The sequence below is a fragment of the Aptenodytes patagonicus genome, chromosome 2 (assembly GCF_965638725.1).
Source record: "Aptenodytes patagonicus chromosome 2, bAptPat1.pri.cur, whole genome shotgun sequence".
In the NCBI taxonomy this organism is placed as follows: Eukaryota; Metazoa; Chordata; class Aves; order Sphenisciformes; family Spheniscidae; genus Aptenodytes; species Aptenodytes patagonicus.
In genome coordinates this window covers 121,847,173-121,865,730 of record NC_134950.1, presented here as the reverse complement: position 1 = coordinate 121,865,730, position 18,558 = coordinate 121,847,173, and the positions used below count along the sequence as shown (strand labels likewise).

Below are 18,558 nucleotides of genomic sequence, written 5' to 3'. Positions count from 1 at the left end.
GGGGGAAGTCCCGGACGACTGGAGGCTTGCCAATGTGACGCCCATCTACAAGAAGGGCCAGAAGGAGAATCCGGGGAACTACAGGCCTGTCAGCCTGACCTCGGTGCCGGGGAAGATTATGGAGCGGTTCATCTTGAGGGCGCTCACAAGGCATGTGTGGGACAACCAGGGGATCAGGCCCAGCCAGCACGGGTTCATGAGAGGCAGGTCCTGCTTGACCAACCTGATCTCTTTCTATGACCAGGTGACCCGCCTAGTGGACGAGGGAAAGGCTGTGGATGTGGTCTACCTGGGCTTCAGTAAGGCCTTTGACACTGTCTCCCACAGCATTCTCCTAGAGAAGCTGGCGGCTCACGGCTTAGACAGGGGTACTCTCCACTGGGTAAAACACTGGCTGGACAGCCGGGCCCAGAGAGTTGTGGTGAATGGAGTTCAATCCAGTTGGCGGCCGGTCACGAGCAGTGTTCCCCAGGGCTCAGTACTGGGGCCAGTTCTGTTTAATAACTTCATCAATGATCTGGGCGAGGGGATCGAGTGCACCCTCAGTAAGCTTGCAGATGACACCAAGTTGGGTGGGAGTGCTGATCTGCTCGAGGGTAGGAAGGCTCTGCAGAGGGACCTGGACAGGCTGGATTGATGGGCCCAGGCCAACTGTATGAGGTTCAACAAGGCCAAGTGCCGGGTCCTGCACTTCAGCCACAACAACCCCATGCAACACTACAGGCTTGGGGAAGAGTGGCCGGAAAGCTGCCCAGCAGAAAAGGACCTGGGGGTGCTGGTTGACAGCCGGCTGAACATGAGCCAGCAGTGTGCCCAGGTGGCCAAGAAGACCAATGGCATCCTGGCCTGTATCAGAAATAGTGTGGCCAGCAGGAGTAGGGAAGTGATCGTGCCCCTGTACTCGGCACTGGTGAGGCCGCACCTCGAATACTGTGTTCAGTTTTGGGCCCCTCACTACAAGAGAGACATTGGGGTGCTGAAGCGTGTCCAGAGAAGGGCAACAAAGCTGGTGAAGGGTCTGGAGAACAAGTCTGATGAGGAGCGGCTGAGGGAACTGGGGTTGTTTAGCCTGGAGAAAAGGAGGCTCAGGGGAGACCTCATCGCTCTCTACAGCCACCTGAAAGGAGGTTGTAGTGAGGTGGGTGTTGGTCTCTTCTCCCAAGTAACTAGCGATAGGATGAGAGGAAATGGCCTCAAGTTGCGGCAGGGGAGGTTTAGATTGGACGTGAGGAAAAATTTCTTGACTGAAAGAGTGGTTAAACATTGGAACAGGCTGCCCAGGGAGGTAGTTGAGTCACCAACCCTGGAAGTATTTAAAAGACGTGTAGATGAGGTGCTTAGGGACATGGTTTAGTGGGCATGGTGGTGTTTGGTTGATGGTTGGACTTGATGATCTTAGAGGTCTTTTCCAACCTTAATGATTCTATGATTCTAAGAACTTAAAGACTAGTTTTATTGTTCTAAGTGTTAAACCCCTAATTTCACTTTTACTTTAGCTCCCGAGATTCAACAGCATTAACACATAAGGAATAAAGTTTAGGATTTGCTGTACTATATAATGGAAACTGTTTTTAACCATCCAGACAAACATCTCTGCTTACACTGCTAGTGGTGGTTACTTCAGGATAGTAGCCAAACACAGGATCACAGCAGTAGAGTCTGGAAAAGGTCATTGAATTCAACATGACTGGATTGAACTTTACATATACACATCGTCTCCTTATAAGACCATCATGAAAAAAAAATTATAAACCATTTATGGAGTATAATGAGATTCCAAAAAAGCTAAAAATGTAAACTCATTAGTAAGTAATACTGGGCTGCAAACAATTTACTAGATCAGCTTTGAATTACAGTGGAAACCTTTCCTAAAGACAGAATTACTTGGAATTACTTTTTATACATTCTGAAAATAGTTGCTTATATAAATGTAATAAATTTGAGGCATTACCAGAAATAAATAGCTGCAGACAGACTATCAGAAGTTATCCATTGCAGCCTATAAGATTTATTTTCTAACAACCTGCTTCGTTCAGTTCTTCAGAATGAGGATCCCGATGAAGCAGCTAAAGCCATTGAAACACATTTCTCTACACTCTAATATACTACGTCCAAACTCCTCCTATAAGCAAAATGCACATGATGCGACAGTTAGAATGAAGAATTTCCTTGCCTTTGAATATGACCCGGGAACAAACAGGACTCAAAGTTTGAAAACACTACTAACTACAGACAATTAAGATGATTTAGTATTTTTTTTTTTTAATTTGTGCAAACTATCTGTAAAACAAACAAACAAACCCAGAAACACAACAAGAAGAGAAACAAAGGTGACAAAAAGACTGAATTGAAGGCAAAATAAAGAGTTTATATATCTGTGAGTTGTACTAGAGTACTGTTTTACTACCTTAAGTACTGTGATACACTTGGCTATTCATTAGTCATCACTTTCCACATAATTAAGCAGTCTTGCACACTAACACCACTCACTTATCAAGCAGCCAAACCTGACTTTGTGGTTCAACTTTTGCCTAAGTTTGTCATTATGTCAATGCTTGTCAATAGACACAACATGTCCAATACAGATAATATGCCTTTTCAGTAGACTGCCCTAAAGACTGTAGAAACAGATGATCATCTACTGTACTCCTACACAACACCTGCTTAAGAGCTGATGATTCTAGCATCTAGAACTGGGTGTTCATTTTCTAGTCGACAAGTGTTAACCCTTTTAATATGACAAGCACAAAGTAATATATAGCTGGTTGTTTCATGACCAGTAGAACTAACAATACCCCATTTCCTGCAGATTTGCATCTGCCTACCTCCATGGTAATAAGACACCATCCTTGTCACTGATGACTCCCTTTCCCTATTTCCGAAACCTTGACACTGCTTCATCCTATGTCAACCAACTATAAGCATGTGCTATAGTGGGGGTTGCTCCCATACACTGATTGATCCTGTGGGATCATTACATAGGTACCCTCCTCAGGCATTGACCTACACACTGTTGAATTCAGTGGTTACAAAGCTAAAACAGAAGACTGCAGATATGCTAAAAAGCAAATGGGAAGTGAATACAGAATAGACCAGGGGGGTATACTAATTAATAGATCTTTACAGGCTTATTAGTAGACCTCAGAATACTATATAAGAGTATAAGTTTTACACGTCATAATTTAATTTAATAAATGCTAATGGAAATAGAATTCACAGATGAGAAGGTTTCACCTCCAACAGTAAGAACTGTTATAATCCAGGATATAAACTCAGACCAGTTAGCTCCACTTTGATCATGTCATAACTTTATGATAAAAGAAGGAAAACTGTTCAAGAATGATGCTCCTCGCACATTTACATTCTTTAGTTCCTACCTGAAGGTGAAATGACATCTTTTGGTTTTTTGCAACCTGATTTCCATAGGGATGGTCCAAGATAATAAGTTGCAAACTTAATGTTTTTTAAAATTTTGTAATTTGGAAATTTTAGATATTAAAATTCCTTTCTTTCTGTAAACGTGCAAGTACATATATATATATATATATTTTGTGCATGTCATGTATCGCACTACTCCTTTGCTGTACATTAGCCAGGAGCATTTAATGGATAAGCCCATACTATCGCCTTTCCCTAAGCTATGGCACTAACCTGGGTCTCCCTCCTTTCCTCAGATATTGATTATTATAGAATGAATACATACTTTGTATATTTGGACCTCTATGCTCTCTCGAGTTCACTTAAAATTGTCCAATGATTTCAAAAGATGGGGAAAGGGAGGAAAGAAAGAGACTGGCAGACAGAAGCCAAGACAGAAGGAAAAGAGGGTAAGTCTCCCATTCTTAGAAGACCATGCTAAAAATTACCACTATTGTCTTGGCTTTTTAGCATCTCACCTTAACTATTCACAAGAGACCCTATATTAATCCCAGTCTCCTTACTGAATTCCAGTCTCAGTAATTAAACTGAATCGTATTATTCGCTCTAATTATTAAGTGGAAATTGTCATTAATGTTAACAGAACAAATGTTTAATAGCTGATAACACAAGTACAGGCCATTTTAAATTCCCTCTGCGACTTCAGTTGCATATGCTATTCTCCATTTCACCTTTAAACCTTACCAGCGGTTATCATTACATGTCTGATGTATTGTCACACAAAAGGACAGAGTTCAGGGGAGAGAGAAATTAATGCTAGGCAATCCACCCTGTATGCAAGTTGCTGAAATGCACAACCGTATCATTGTTATTAATATGAAATCACAGAAGTAGTAATGAAGCAAGTGCCATCATGCAAGATTTCCTTGAGAAAGGGGAAGTTCAACATGTAAACTGCAACCCATTAAAAAAAAATCTCTGTCACCTAATACAACTCCTTTGAGCAGGAGAGAGTGCTGAAGGCTAACAGGCACAAAAGGAAACAGTGACGAGGGTCTCTGAATGATCTGTCTGCAAAAATACTGTTTCTTGGCAGCTGAAGAAAGGCATACACACAATCAGAAAGAAATCCTCATTGCTAACGTCTGGACTCTTGGAAACAAAAAAACTTGACAGGACTGATGCCCTAACCTGAGTTCCTTATAATATTTAGCAAGTATTTAGGGGTTTTAATTTCTAAAGCTCCATATATACATGAATTAATTATCACACTGTAATGGGGAAATAAGGGAAATTGATGACCCATAATACTGTCTTCAGCTTTTTTTTTTAAGACAGCAGAATAGCTCATGAATGTTGAATGCCTTCATTAACAGCATGAACATAGAGTGTTAATAGGATGGAATAACATGCACCTTCAGCAAGTTTGCAGATTACATTGAAATGAGGCAAGAGGTTGATGTGATGAAGGGCTGAGCTAAAATTCAGAGAGAGCTCAAGAAGCTGAAGAGCTCAAAAAATGGGCTGACAGAAACCTCTTAAAGTTTAACAAAAGCAAATACAAAGTTCTGCACTTGGGAAGGAATAAATTAATGTAATAGTACCAGGCAGAGGCTGGAAATACACCATGTGGTCCACCCTTCTAAACATCTTGGTTGCCCTCCTCTGGACTTGCTCCTGTCTGTTGATGTCTTTCTTATAGTTTGGAGCTCAAAACTGGACACTGTATTCTAGATGAAATCTCATGAGTGCCGAATAGAGGAGAATAATCACTTTCCTCAACCTTCCAGTTATTCTTTCTTATCGCAGCCCTCGTTTGCCTTTATTGCTGCAAGGGCACACTGCTGACTCATGTTCAACTTTTCTATTTTGACTCCAGGATCCTTTTCTGCAAGAGGGAGCTTAGTTTCCATTTTACTAGATCATGTTCTCCTGCATCACACAAAAATCATTCGAAAATGACAAGTTGAATATCAAAGATAGTAGCAGAGGAAGTTTAAGGTATTTTCCTGTAGCGAACACTATATATTTACAGTTGGTAATGAAAAGGATAAAAAGTCCTCCAGTCTGTATGGAATAACTTTTCATAGAATCATAGAATCATTTAGGTTGGAAAAGACGCTTAAGATCATCAAGTCCAACTGTTAACCTAACACTGCCAAGTCCACCACTACACCATGTCCCTAAGCACCACATCTACAGGTCTTTTCAATACCTCCAGGGATGGTGACTCAACCACTTCCCTGGACAGCCTGTTCCAATGCTTGAGAACCCTTTCGGTGAAGAAATTTCTCCCAGTCTCCAATCTAAACCTCCCCTGGCACAACTTGAGGCCATTTCCTCTTGTCCTATTGCTAGTTACTTGGGAGAAGAGACCAACACCCACCACGCGACAACCTCCTTTCAGGCGGTTGTAGAGAGCGATGAGGTCTCCCCTCAGCCTCCTTTTCTCCAGGCTAAACAGTCCCAGTTCCCTCAGCCACTCCTCATAAGACTTGTTCTCCAGACCCTTCACCAGCTCTGTTGCCCTTCTCTGGACACACTCCAGCACCTCCACCTCAGTGTCCTTCTTGTAGTGAGGGGCCCAAAACTGAACACAGTATTCGAGGTGCGGCCTCACCAGTGCCGAGTACAGGGGCACGATCACTTCCCTACTCCTGCTGGCCACACTGTTTCTGATACAGGCCAGGATGCCATCGGCCTTCTTGGCCACCTGGGCACACTGCTGGCTCATGTTCAGCCGGCTGTCAACCAGCACCCCCAGGTCCTTTTCCAACAGGCAGCTTTTTTTTTTTTCCTCTTCCCCAAGCCTGTAGCGCTGCATGGGGTTGTTGTGGCTGAAGTGCAGGACCCAGCACTTGGCCTTGTTGAACCTCTTACAGTTGGCCTCGGCCCCAATGGCCTGTCCAGGTCCCTCTGTAGAGCCTTTCTACCCTCAAGCAGATCAACACTCCCACCCAGCTTGGTGTCGTCTGCAAGCTTACTGAGGGCGCACTCGATCCCCTCATCCAGATCATTGGTAAAGATATGGAACAAGACCGGCCCCAATACTGAGCCCTGGGAAACACCACTTGTGACCGGCCACCAGCTGGTTTTAACTCCATTCACCACAACTCCTTGGGCCTGGACGTCCAGCCAGTTTTTTACCCATCAAAGAGTACACCCATCCAAGCCATGAGCAGCCAGTTTCTCCAGGAGAATGCTGTGGGAAAGGGTGTCAGAGGCTTTACTAAAGTCTAGGTAGACAACATCCACGGCCTTTCCCTCATCCACTAAGTGGGTCACCTGGTCATAGAAGGAGATCAGGTTAGTCAAGCAGGACCTGCCTTTCATAAACCCATGCTGACTGGGCCTGATTGCCTGGTTGTTCTGTACGTGCCATGTGATGGCACTCAAGATGATCTGATCCATAACCTTCCCTGGCACCAAGGTCAGACTGACAGGCCTGCAGTTCCCCGGATCCTCCTTTTCTCCCTTTTTCATTCAAAGAAAATCTTACAGTCTACAATTACAAGATCAATACCTTCATAGCATTGTTGCAAACCAAACTTCAGAGCTTCTTTACTTGACAGTTAGGCCCTTAATCAACAAAGCACTGGCCAAAATCCAGGTTTTCAGTACTCTGAAGATTAGCCAATGAGGAAAAGGGATGACAGAAGATGGGGACATTTTACTTGAGATAAATTATTTTTGGCTGCTGTGCTGTTTTTCCTAGTCAGGATGCTGAAGTTCAGTGAGCCCAAGTTAGTGTTATCCTATCACTAATAGTCTGAAAATATTGCTGGAGTCATTTATGACATAGCACAAGGAAAAGAGAAAAGACTTGAATAATGTTTCTATCCCACTTCCTTAATTGGGAAACTAGCATGATGGAAGAGATGCATTTTATTTTTGGAGCAGATGAGAAGTGAAAGAGCACTGATATACTACGAGCAGCATAAAAAGTACATGGGAGTTTGCTCTGTGAGACAATAAAGAGGGGATATTTAGGGAATGGATGCAATTTTGTCATGTTGTTAAATAGTTTTGCACCTAATTTGCCATGCAGAAAGGCAGAGCATATTACTTCAAGTAAGGCATGCCAATTACATGGTTACAGTGCTTGTGGGACTTGAGCTAACTTTGCATGTCATAGTGCAGTTATAATAAGTTATCCTGTTGCAGCTCAGGTTAGTGCTAGCTTAGGATTTTGCCCGACACAGAGCAGATGTGCCCAAAGATAGTAAAAGCAGCACATACATCTAAACCCAAGAAACTCCAAGCAGTTCTAAGTGTGATAGGCAGTTTGCTGAGAAATAACCAAAGAATCAGAATCCTATGAACCATCCCTCTCCAATTCAGTCATATTCTCCTCTTCTTTCTTTTCTTCTGGCCCTATTCTCACACCACTAACTTCAGAGTGGATCTATTTGAAACAGAGGAGAGGAGCATGTTATTAGCTTCAATGTCAAGTTCCAGTTCGTCTCCTGAATGATGGCATTGTCCATTCAATGCTTTCAGAGTAAAAAGGACCAGGAATTCAGCTCTTCTGCTTTCTGGGTGAGTGCTTTAACTGCTAAGGTAATTACGAAAATGAGGGCATGACCACTACTACCAATCTTGATGGAGTTTTAGGCTGGTACATGTTCTGATTTTTTTTTTTTTTAATCGCGTATCTAAGGCAGATCCAATTCTTCAAATTTGCTAATCACCATCAGTGTTTATACTTAAACCATTAATCATACTATATCTCATCTGGCTCCTTCTCTGATGTGATGACTATAGAAAAGCTACACTGATGAAGTTTCCCCCTCACACCCCACCCAACCTTTTCCTGGAGACTTATAAAAGGCTTTCTCTCAACTCTTGGCTTCACAAGAGACTTAGCTGTCTCTTCACTGTCTCTCTATCCAAATTTCTTCCTTTTCCTTCTGGAATATGCTATATACTGCTATGCCAGTAATCTAGGTCTTTGATTTGTTCCAAACAAATAGTACAAACAGTAGCGTAGATCTGTATTGCTGGATGTCACTCACTCATTAACAATAAACAAAAGTAATGCTATCAATGTGTATATTTCTAAACAAGTTTTTAAATTTATATAGATTTCCAACAGCAGAAACTTTCTCTTCATTTTGTAAACCAGAACCAATTTCTAAATAAAAGGAGATTTGATAATAAAACATAGTGAAACGAAGACATGGAATGCTTTGTAGACTAAGACTTCATGGTCAGTTTGGGCTCCACCCCATTAGTCTACATCACTGGACTGGAACAGAAGCTAGATTTTTAAAAAGTGCAGAAATATTGTACAGCTTATCCCTTCACAGGTTTGAGCAGTGAGAAAAGGAAGAACTTGCAGAGGTGCTCTCTGCCTGCACTCTGCACTGTTATGGTCAGAGCTCTAGCCCACTCCTTTCCAAAGCCATTCTTCACGTGCATAACGTAACTTTCAGTCAGTAATTCTTTTGTAACCACATTTTCTTGGAGGAACAGCTTTCTAAAAGTTAAATTTATAATCAAATCGGTAAGGGAGATATATGAAGTGATGAGGAGTGCCAGTTGGTTACAATGTGATTATCTAACAACCACTATAGAATATAAATACATACAAGTCTACAGTTTCACACAGTACCAGATATTACAACAGACTGGGAAACATCTACAGTAAGGAGAATAAAGATAAAGACAACATACCTTCTTCAAAGAGTAACATCACGTTTGTGTTTTTATTAGCGACCATGTTATTCAGTAAGGCGATCACAGTTTGCATTGTATTCCCAAGTATACTGTCTTGGTGTTCCTGTAAAAACAACAAAAAAAACCCCAAAATAAAAATAATCTGGTCTTCCTTTTGCAAGGTTAGAAGACAACTGTTCCCTTCCAAATACGCAGTAATACAAAAGCAATACTCTCTCAATCCCTTAAAGTTCAACATTTAAAATACTGGAAAACCAGCCAAATATCTTAGTAGAGAATATCAATTTCAGGGAGCCAAATCTAAAATCTTGGACCAAAACTTCTCCCATGTTCTTTTGAACTGAAAGAGTTCCTAGTTAGGTCTAAAATTTTAGGACTTTTAGAAATGGCATAGAGCTTTATCAATCTAATCTCTATATATTCAGAACCATGAACATTTCCCTTTGTATGGTATTTCTTTTATTAATGGTATTAATTTTACTCTTTTCAGTGTCAGCTTGATAACCCACAGTAAGTCATAAAATCTATTTGTTAGTTTTGTTTGTATACATTCATAAGTATAAAATTAATTTCACATGCACATTAAAGACCTATTTCTGCATCGAATTGTATCACTCATGATGTCTTTCTTATGCTTGATGATTGCTTCAGTGATTTTTCACAATTTTCTGAGACTAAACTGATAAGAGGAAGGCATCAAGGTTTATAAAGAAATTTATTTTCCTCTGTTGTAGTTAACACACTTGCACACTCAACCTGAAAAGTGTGGATAAGGCAGTGCAATCAAAATATTTATTTATTCACACTAGTAACAGTAATAACTCAGGTAACTTCCAAGAAGCCAAAAATATGAGAAGCTTTTCCAAATTTGAGTCTAAATATATATATATATATATATATATATATATATATATATAAATAAAAGCCTGAATACACTTCAAATCTCCCTAGAAGGTTCAGGAAATATTTTATCCAATTTTTCAGACTCAGAGCCAAATAGAAACATACATCCAAAGTGAAAATAACAACATTAAGAAAAACCTGTCATATTTCATGTATTGTAGACTTTTCACATGCACTTAGGTGACTTCCACGCTTCCCTTTCCCAAAAAATCTCTCGGTATACTGATATCAGTCAACTACTTCACTGCCACAGAATATGCCACCTATTCTGATCCATCTCCTGTCTGACAGTAGGCCTTTGAAAAAAGTTAAATTTTAAGTTGAACAAGACAAAAGATTATTGGTCTGAAGTTGGGTTAAGTATTTCAGATTACAAAAATTACTTCAGACCTTGAATACAGTCTAAGGAACACTCTCCCTGAAAGTTCCTCTAGGAGACGAGCACTGGTGGCCACAAACAGTTTATTTTCTACACCTCTTTGCTCAGGTATTTATGACCTTCTGTCTCAGATGTATGCTTGAAAACAACAAGAGCAATCTATCCTTCTTTGGGATAATCTTATTGACTATCTAAATACCATAGCTGGTGCAGAATTAGGCTGCTTGACTGCTAGCCAGCAGCAATCACAAAGAACATATTTTACTGTTTTTCCAAGATTTCACTTCAAGTCAACCTGTGAATGGCATTCAGAGTGATATCTCTAGTTTATAAGCCACTTTTTGGGTTGGGCCAGGACTAAGTCATCAGCGCTGCATTTAGGCTAAGCCACACTATTTGAATCCCTGCCTGGAAACATCACGTAACTGGTTGCAAGATCTCAAGTGAGACACTCCTGATTTTTATTTCTTGACTAGTCTGATAAAATTCAGGATGCTGTGAAATGCATCTTCAGTGCCACTTTGGAAAGTCCTCAGTTACAGTGGTATACAGGGTTATGCTATGTGAAGAACAAATGTTTTCCTTTAAACATTTAACTACTGAAGGAAAGGTTTTGCCAGGCAGAGGCTCAGATGGTTGCTTTGAGAGCATTAATTTCTGTTTCTGCACTAAAAAACTAAAATTAAATGCTATTATTTCCTGTAAATACCATGAAATATACATGATAAGGCATAATACATTAACAGATAAAGAAATATATAAACATACACAGCCTCCTATTCAACTTCAGGCTGTATGAATTTTCTATTCTTACTAGAGCACTTTAAACTGGATCATAAAGAGAAGAGACAAGGAAGAGTGGCGCACAGGCTTTGAAGAACTGTAGTTTCCTACCAAACCCTAAAAAAATATATGTCCAAGAGCCCCAAAGTTCTATTTACTTTACATAGCACTCTGAGATGTCATTTATGATTTCTATAAAGACTACAAAAAAAATCTCTGTTCCTCTGAAGGTTTAAAATATAGCCTGATAAATTTAAAAGCAATGTTGGAAAGTGTAAACACTACATTCTTCCAAAGATAAGGTAACCAATACAGAAAAAAGATACCATAAAGCCATGGTACTAAAAATAAATTTGAAGTTATTTCCTACAGGTAGCTGAAGGGTAAGAAAAACATTTTTTCAAAAGATCAACAACGTGTTTATCTGGTAGTCTATCATCACAATATCTTATTAATTCTCCTAAAGAACATTTAGAAAACAATACATTAATAACATGAATGCCTGTTTGTGTTATCGAAGATAATGACACATACATTGAGAATATAAAATTAATAAAAGCAAAAAAAAATCCGCAAGTGCCAAAATGAGAGCTGACTCAAATATTTTCTTTGCAAGTACAATACTTCTATTACTGCCCCATATGTTTGAAGTAAACATCTTCTAGTAAAATTCCCTGTTGAGATATGCAATTACAAGAGAAGCTGGTAGTTACTTATGATAGCAATCTTTTGCATTCACCAGGTTAGTAACATTAAAATGAAGCCATCTTTGCTTTTAATGGAGATCAATTACACTATACAACCCTCTACTGAAAGACTAGCACTGATGCTTTTACTTATATCAAAGCATATGTAACAAAACTTATCTTACCCTAAACACATATAAACTAGAATTCAAGATGCAATGTAGATATCTGGAGGAAGGAAAATGATCTCTTAATGAATAAAATAAACTTACAAACAGTATACGCAGCTGTACTACTAAGTTTTAACGTATGTATCATAGATGGTTTTTGACAAAGTACTAGGTTTCAAGAAGCTACAGGTATGCTTTACTGATCTAAGTCATCACTGATTGCTGTTAGACTCAATTTTAGAGGTTTATATAAAAATATTTAACTTCTTCATAATCAAGGAGCAAAGCTGATCTAATTTGTGTGCACAGCACCACAGACTATGGACATTTAATGAACAGTGCACTTGACAGCTTTAATAAAACATAGCATTTGCCAGCAGAAATAATTAGAATTGAAGCAGCAAAATTCTAGTGTTTGGCAACACAGATGAAACAACTTCATTAAAATGTACAGCTTCGGCGAATGAAAGGCAAGAAAGCACTGGACCCTGAAGAATCAGCCTTCTCAAAACTAATTGCTTCAGTGTTTAAAAAGGACAGCTATGAAATACCAAGGGCATAACAAGGAAATACTAGTATAAAAAAAAGGAACCACAGAAGATAAATCAGGCTTTTCAAATAGGACTGCACTGTATTTAGGCCATTAAACTTTTCATTCTACTTTTGAAGGGTTGTACGTTAACAAAAGAAATCAGTCGAAGTATTTTTTTAAAGCCAATTAGGTAAGAAGGTGTGAATTAGCAAAGTGGGAGTATGAATCTTGGCAAGATACTATGGCTAAAGCTGCCATTTCTCTTCCTTTAAGTGGATTAGAACTCAAAACAGTATAGGCAAACTACAGTATTTTAATTACATTTTAGATAACAAAAGAGATAGCAATTGTGATAAGAAGTTACCAATTTGGGAGACTTCATATACGTGCCTCCTACTCATGCATCTAAGAATCCAGAAGAAAATGCACTAAACGCTATGTTTACAGATACGCTGTAATTAAATCTAAGGATCACTATATACCACAGTACTACTGCTTATTCAATGTAATCAGAGTGATTAAACTTTAACTATAAAGGTGCTCATCCTCCTCAAGCTTACATATGACCTACGAATGCAAGTTAGGTAAATAAGGGGATGTAACAAGATGGAGGCTTGATTTTTCATACGCTAAATCCATTTAAAAGAAGAAAATTATAGAAATGAACCATATCCAAATTGTATTTACTAGAAGATGCCATTTTTACATGATGATTCTTTGGCACAGTATAGTTGAGATAAAATAAATCAAAGCATTGATGCTAACAAGGACCTCTAACAAGAGCGCAGTTTAATATTGCATTCAAGCTAGCACATTTTCATATACTGTATTACTTTGTATATATGAAATAGAGGATCAGAAACTTTTCTGGACATAATAGTAGAACCCTTCTGTATGAAACGGTATTATTAGCATGCAGCCTGCAAGGAACATTCGCAGCAGCATATGCACTGTTCTTCAATCACAAAAGGAAGCCCACTGAGAAACAAATTTAATCCAGCTATGTACGTAGTTGGCTAATCTAGTCTTTAACATTTTGTGGCTTTTGATGCGTAAGACAAGTTATGCATAAACTGAGAGCTTATAAATATGGATCTCTAACATTAAGGTAATACTATTCTCCTTATTGATGATTTAAGTTAGACGTAAGCACAGCCATGCCTCTTGCTACTCTGCTTTTCAAAAATCAGCCCTTTTCAAAAAGCACAGTTCTAGCAGAGCTAGTATTTCCAAATATTTTCCTCCGGGTATTGTCACACAATAAGGAGCAACTACTAATCTGGCAACCAATTTCTGGAATGATCATGCTTCTCAGATGTATCACAATAGTGATACATTCAGTCCACACATGAAGATCAGAAGTCTTGCAAATTTCACAGAAATTCCTGTTGGAATTTTGAAGGGGAAAAAAAAAAAAAAAAAAGATGATCATCTGTATTCTTGGTCACCAAGTGCTTAGCCAAAGTCAATCGACGACAGGGAAACAGTAGTAATTTTGAAGGACTGATGAAGGAGAAAGGATACCATTAATAAAAACCTAGGATGTCAAGTACCAATCAACAGAAAGCAGTAGTGTTATTCTTAGATTTTGTTCTCCTACCCACTGCAGCAGGCGATGCAAAACTTCACAAGATACTTTTTGAGAAGTACATCCATTTTTGAGAAGTATATCAATTTACAAGTGCATTCTCTTGCCATACCTGAGTTCAGATTTTCAGAGACGTAACAATCTTTCTTTTTATTCTGGAACTCATTTGTTACATCCTTTTCACTTCCACAAATTCCTTGTTATCTTGGAGACAAGCATGCAATTTTATCTGTGTTAATGGTCAGGATCTCACAAGGCATAAGGAGGAAAGGTGACATTTACAACAAACAGAGCTGTAAAGAACCTTGTTTCTGTAGAATGAAAAGTTGAAATTTGTTACTTTTAGAAAACCAGCTTCTGTCAAGATCATACAAGTACTTCTTTTGTACAACAAACATTAAGAACTGAAAATATAAATAAGGCCAGTGTCCTTTCTCTTCTCATTTTATTCCCAAATCCTGTGAGAATACAACTTCAAAGAATGGACATGTGAACAAGAACAGTATTTTTAACACCACCTATTAATAGCTTAACTACTTTTCCTCCTTTAGGAGAACGACTTCATGTTTCAAACTCGTGGAAGTTGAATAAACCATGCTAATCCAAGGAGGAAAATTTAAGTAGCGAGTTAAGGATTACAAAACTGTCCTATATCAGCAAGCATGAGATTTATAAACTATATAAAGAGAAGAATACTTAAATCTGTTCAGAATTAGATGTAGACAATCTTCAAGGTTATTAAGAGGGAATCCGTATGAAGGCTTGTCACCAGTACTACTTTATACATGATGAAAAGAGAAAGTTGCCAGGATATCAATACACTTTTAAAATTAACATATAATTTTTATAGTGTAAGCTACCGAAGTCCCAAATCTTGAGTAAGAATTCCTTTTTGTCCTTGCTTTTACTTTGTATTTATCTGACCAAAAAAAAAAATCAGATATTGGCATGAAAGTTTCTGTTAGTCAATTTTCAGTGAATCAGTCATCTTGGGGGGGGGAACCAACTAACCAACAACAGGAAACTAATGGTCCAATTCAGTGAAATTCATGTACCATTTTTTATCTAATTTTTGGACAAAGACAGGATAAATTTTCTTGCAGCACAACACAGAAAACAATAACCAGCCATGCAATCTTACATTCACTGTTACAGATGAAGTGCAAAGCAACTCAGCAGCAAATCTCTAAATGCAATGCCATTTCTTCTTCCTACAGAATTGCACCTAAATTTCTGGCACCAGTGAAACCTCAAAGCTTCTCCTTTTGCTCCTGAAAACCTCAGGGAAAGAACTCATTCTCAAGGGAAATTTTCTTTACTGTCAACAGAGGGAGCCTGAGAAGACTCCTCTCTCAAGTAGAGTCAGACTCCTTCACAGGGAGGACACTCTGAAACAATTTCCTATAAAAACATAATTTTCCCCATTACCTACAAAGAAGTATCCAAGCAATTAGCATCCTGAGTATTAAAGCTATTCATTGTAAACAACACTCAGAAACTCCTTTAAAAGAAAAATTTGCTCAAGACTGAAGAGACAGTATGGAAAAGAAGCTATATACATATCTTACTCTGGAGAATTAAACTTCCTCATATCAAGGAAGATGCCGGCACCCTGGAAGCATTCATGCTGGTATGTTCTGAAGCAATGAAGCTCTAGAAGTAATTGATACCACCACAGCAGTAACTTCATATTTAGTATCATAAATCTGTAGATGCCTTGGAGAGTCTCAAGTATCAGTGAGGCATTTGAACTGCAAAGTCACTTGATTGAGCTGCAATCAACCATTACACCAAGAAATTTCCATACCAAAATATACATTTCTCAGACTTGCATTTTCAGCATTAATTAAAAGCTAGTTCTTAAACAACTTCAGAATGACAGATACCAACCAACTGACATCTTTTTTTTCCACATGGATTTTGCTTTGATGTAAAAGACACTTTGCCACTACAAGTAAAGAAGTTTAGATGAGTTTGGGGAATTTGCTGGTGGCTTTTTTAATTTAGAGAACATAGATTCATTAGACTTATCCAAAGGATCATACTGAAATTTTTGACTGGAAAACGTTTGAAGGGTTCAGAATGGAATTTCTGCTTAAAATAATAGAGACAGACATATGCTGAATAGGGTACTAAGTTAGGGCACTCACCTAGGATACTGAAAATTTAGTTTCAAGTCTCTGCTGGAATTGGGCTGTGCAGGGATTTGAACATTGGTGTCCTTAACTCTGCATTCCCGAATCCATCATCAACTGTTAAGAAATGGGTCTCTGTCTCTTCTCCCTTCTCTATCACTAACTAGTTGCTAAATTAGTAGTTAAAAGCAGAAATTGAGACTGACTCAGCGATTATACTACCTACTGAGGTGTGCAAGAAACACCTTTCCCAACATTTTCCCTAACAACTGAAAAAAAAAAACAACTGAGGAAAGACTAGACTTTTCTGAGGAACTAGAAAGGGATAGGAAAAATATCCATTGTCCCTCTTAATCTCAAATTGAATGTTTTATTCTTCATACTCAGACTTAAACTCAGTTGTGCTGGAGAAAAAGGTGTTGAATTAGAAGCCATGGGCTGACAAAGAAACACAGAGAAATGGAACCTGTCTGAACAAGGAAAGAATGCTTTTTCCCTGCCATAATTTAGTTGGGCTGAAGGGAGATATAGTCATTGTATTGGGTTTGTGTGGCAAGGTTTTGGTAGCAGGGGGACTACAGGGCTGGCTTCTGTCAGAAGATGCTAGAAGCTTCCCTTGTGTCTGATAGAGCCAATGCCAGTCAGCTCCAAGATGGACCCGCTGCTGGCCAAGGCTGAGCCAACCAGGTAGTAGCGCCTCTGGGATAACACATTTAAAAGGGAAAAAAAACCCAAACTGTGCAATTGTAGCCAGAGAGAGGAGTGAGAACATGTGAGAGAAACAACTCTGCAGACACCAAGGTCAGTGAAGGAGGGAGAGGAAGTGCTCCAGGCACTGGAGCAGAGCTTCCCCTGCAGCCCATGGTGAAGACCATGGTGAGGCAGGCTGTCCTCCTGCAGCCCATGGAGGTCCATGGTGGAGCAGATATCCACCTGCAGCCCGTGGAGGACCCCACGCCAGAGCAGGCGGATGCACCCGAAGGAGGCTGTGACTCTGTGGGAAGCCCGTGCTGGAGCAGGCTCCTGGCAGGACCTGTGGACCCATGGAAAGAGTAGGCCACGCTGGAGCAGGTTTGCTGGCAGGACTTGTGACCCCGTGGGGGACCCACGCTGGAGCAGTCTGTTCCTGAAGGACTGCACCCTGTGGAAAGGACCCACGCTGGAGCAGTTTGTGAAGAACTGCAGCCCATGGGAAGGATTCACATTGGAGAAGTTCGTGGAGGACTGTCTCCCGTGGGAGGGACCCCACGCTGGAGCAGGGGAAGAGCATGAGGAGGAAGGAGCAGCAGAAATAATGTGTGATGAACTGACCACAACCCCCAGTCCCTGTGCCCCTGTGCCGCTTCGGGGAAGGAGGTTGAGAAAATCGGGAGTAAAGTTAAGCCCAGGAAGAAGGGGTGGCAGGAAGGTGTTTTTCAGATTTGGTTTTATTCCTCATTATCCTACTCTGATTTGATTGGTAATAAATTAATTTCCCCAAGACGAGTCTGTTTTGCCCATGATGGTAATTGGTGAATGATCTCTCCCTGTCCTTATCTCGACCCATGAGCCTTTTGTTATATTTTCTCTCCCCATCCAGCTGAGGAGGGGAGTGATAGAGCGGCTTTGGTGGGCACCTGGTGTCCAGCCAGGGTCAACCCAACACAGTCATGCTGTCAAAAGTGGCAGGAAAAGTGAATTTACATTATTTAATTTTTGGTTTTCACCCTTTGTTTTATGCCTTCTACCCCCAAAATACTATTTAGTTCAAAACACGTTGTTTGAAATACATTCACCTTTACTCAATCTGTAAATGCAACAGAGAATGTTGATAGTTTATTCAAATTACATTAAACTTGAAAACAATGAAGGGCTGTTACCTCAAAAGGAAGCATCTGCTGAATCTTCTGTTACTAGATTCATGGTATAGTCTCATTACATTTGGCATCTTCTGAATAATTTTATTATTTCTTATTTTCTATTATTAGTTTTTTTAGGGATTACCTAAGTAGTCAATTACTAGTCTGAAAAACATTAGGAAATTCTCACTTTTTAATTTTTTTTTTTTAAGGCAGCCTGTTAATCTCAATCTTGGACACCTGTTCATAGAGGTTTTGCACTTTCCCAGAGACATGCATTTAGAAAACAAACATACTCAACAATCAGACTGTATCAGCTATCAACACTTCACTCAGCTCAAAGTACACATACTACTGCATATGGAAACAGGGGAGCGCTAACAATATTCCTCAATGAACAGACTGGCAGAAGTGCTGAAGAGTAATACAGCCAGCATTATTATCCCATGAGAAAGAGTGCACCGCTTTCATGTTCCTGTCCTGGGCT

At 39.6% G+C, this 18,558-nt stretch overlaps 1 protein-coding gene across 1 annotated transcript in view; it reads right to left on the bottom strand.

Moving 5' to 3' along the window:
• The window catches only part of ULK4 (unc-51 like kinase 4), a 260,277-nt gene that overhangs the window by 87,886 nt on the left and 153,833 nt on the right, over positions 1 to 18,558 (bottom strand). Inside the window, exon 34 of the mRNA XM_076331013.1 lies at positions 9,055 to 9,160. Within this exon, the coding sequence (XP_076187128.1) occupies positions 9,055 to 9,160 (106 nt within the window). The remainder of the gene's footprint in view (positions 1 to 9,054; positions 9,161 to 18,558) is intronic.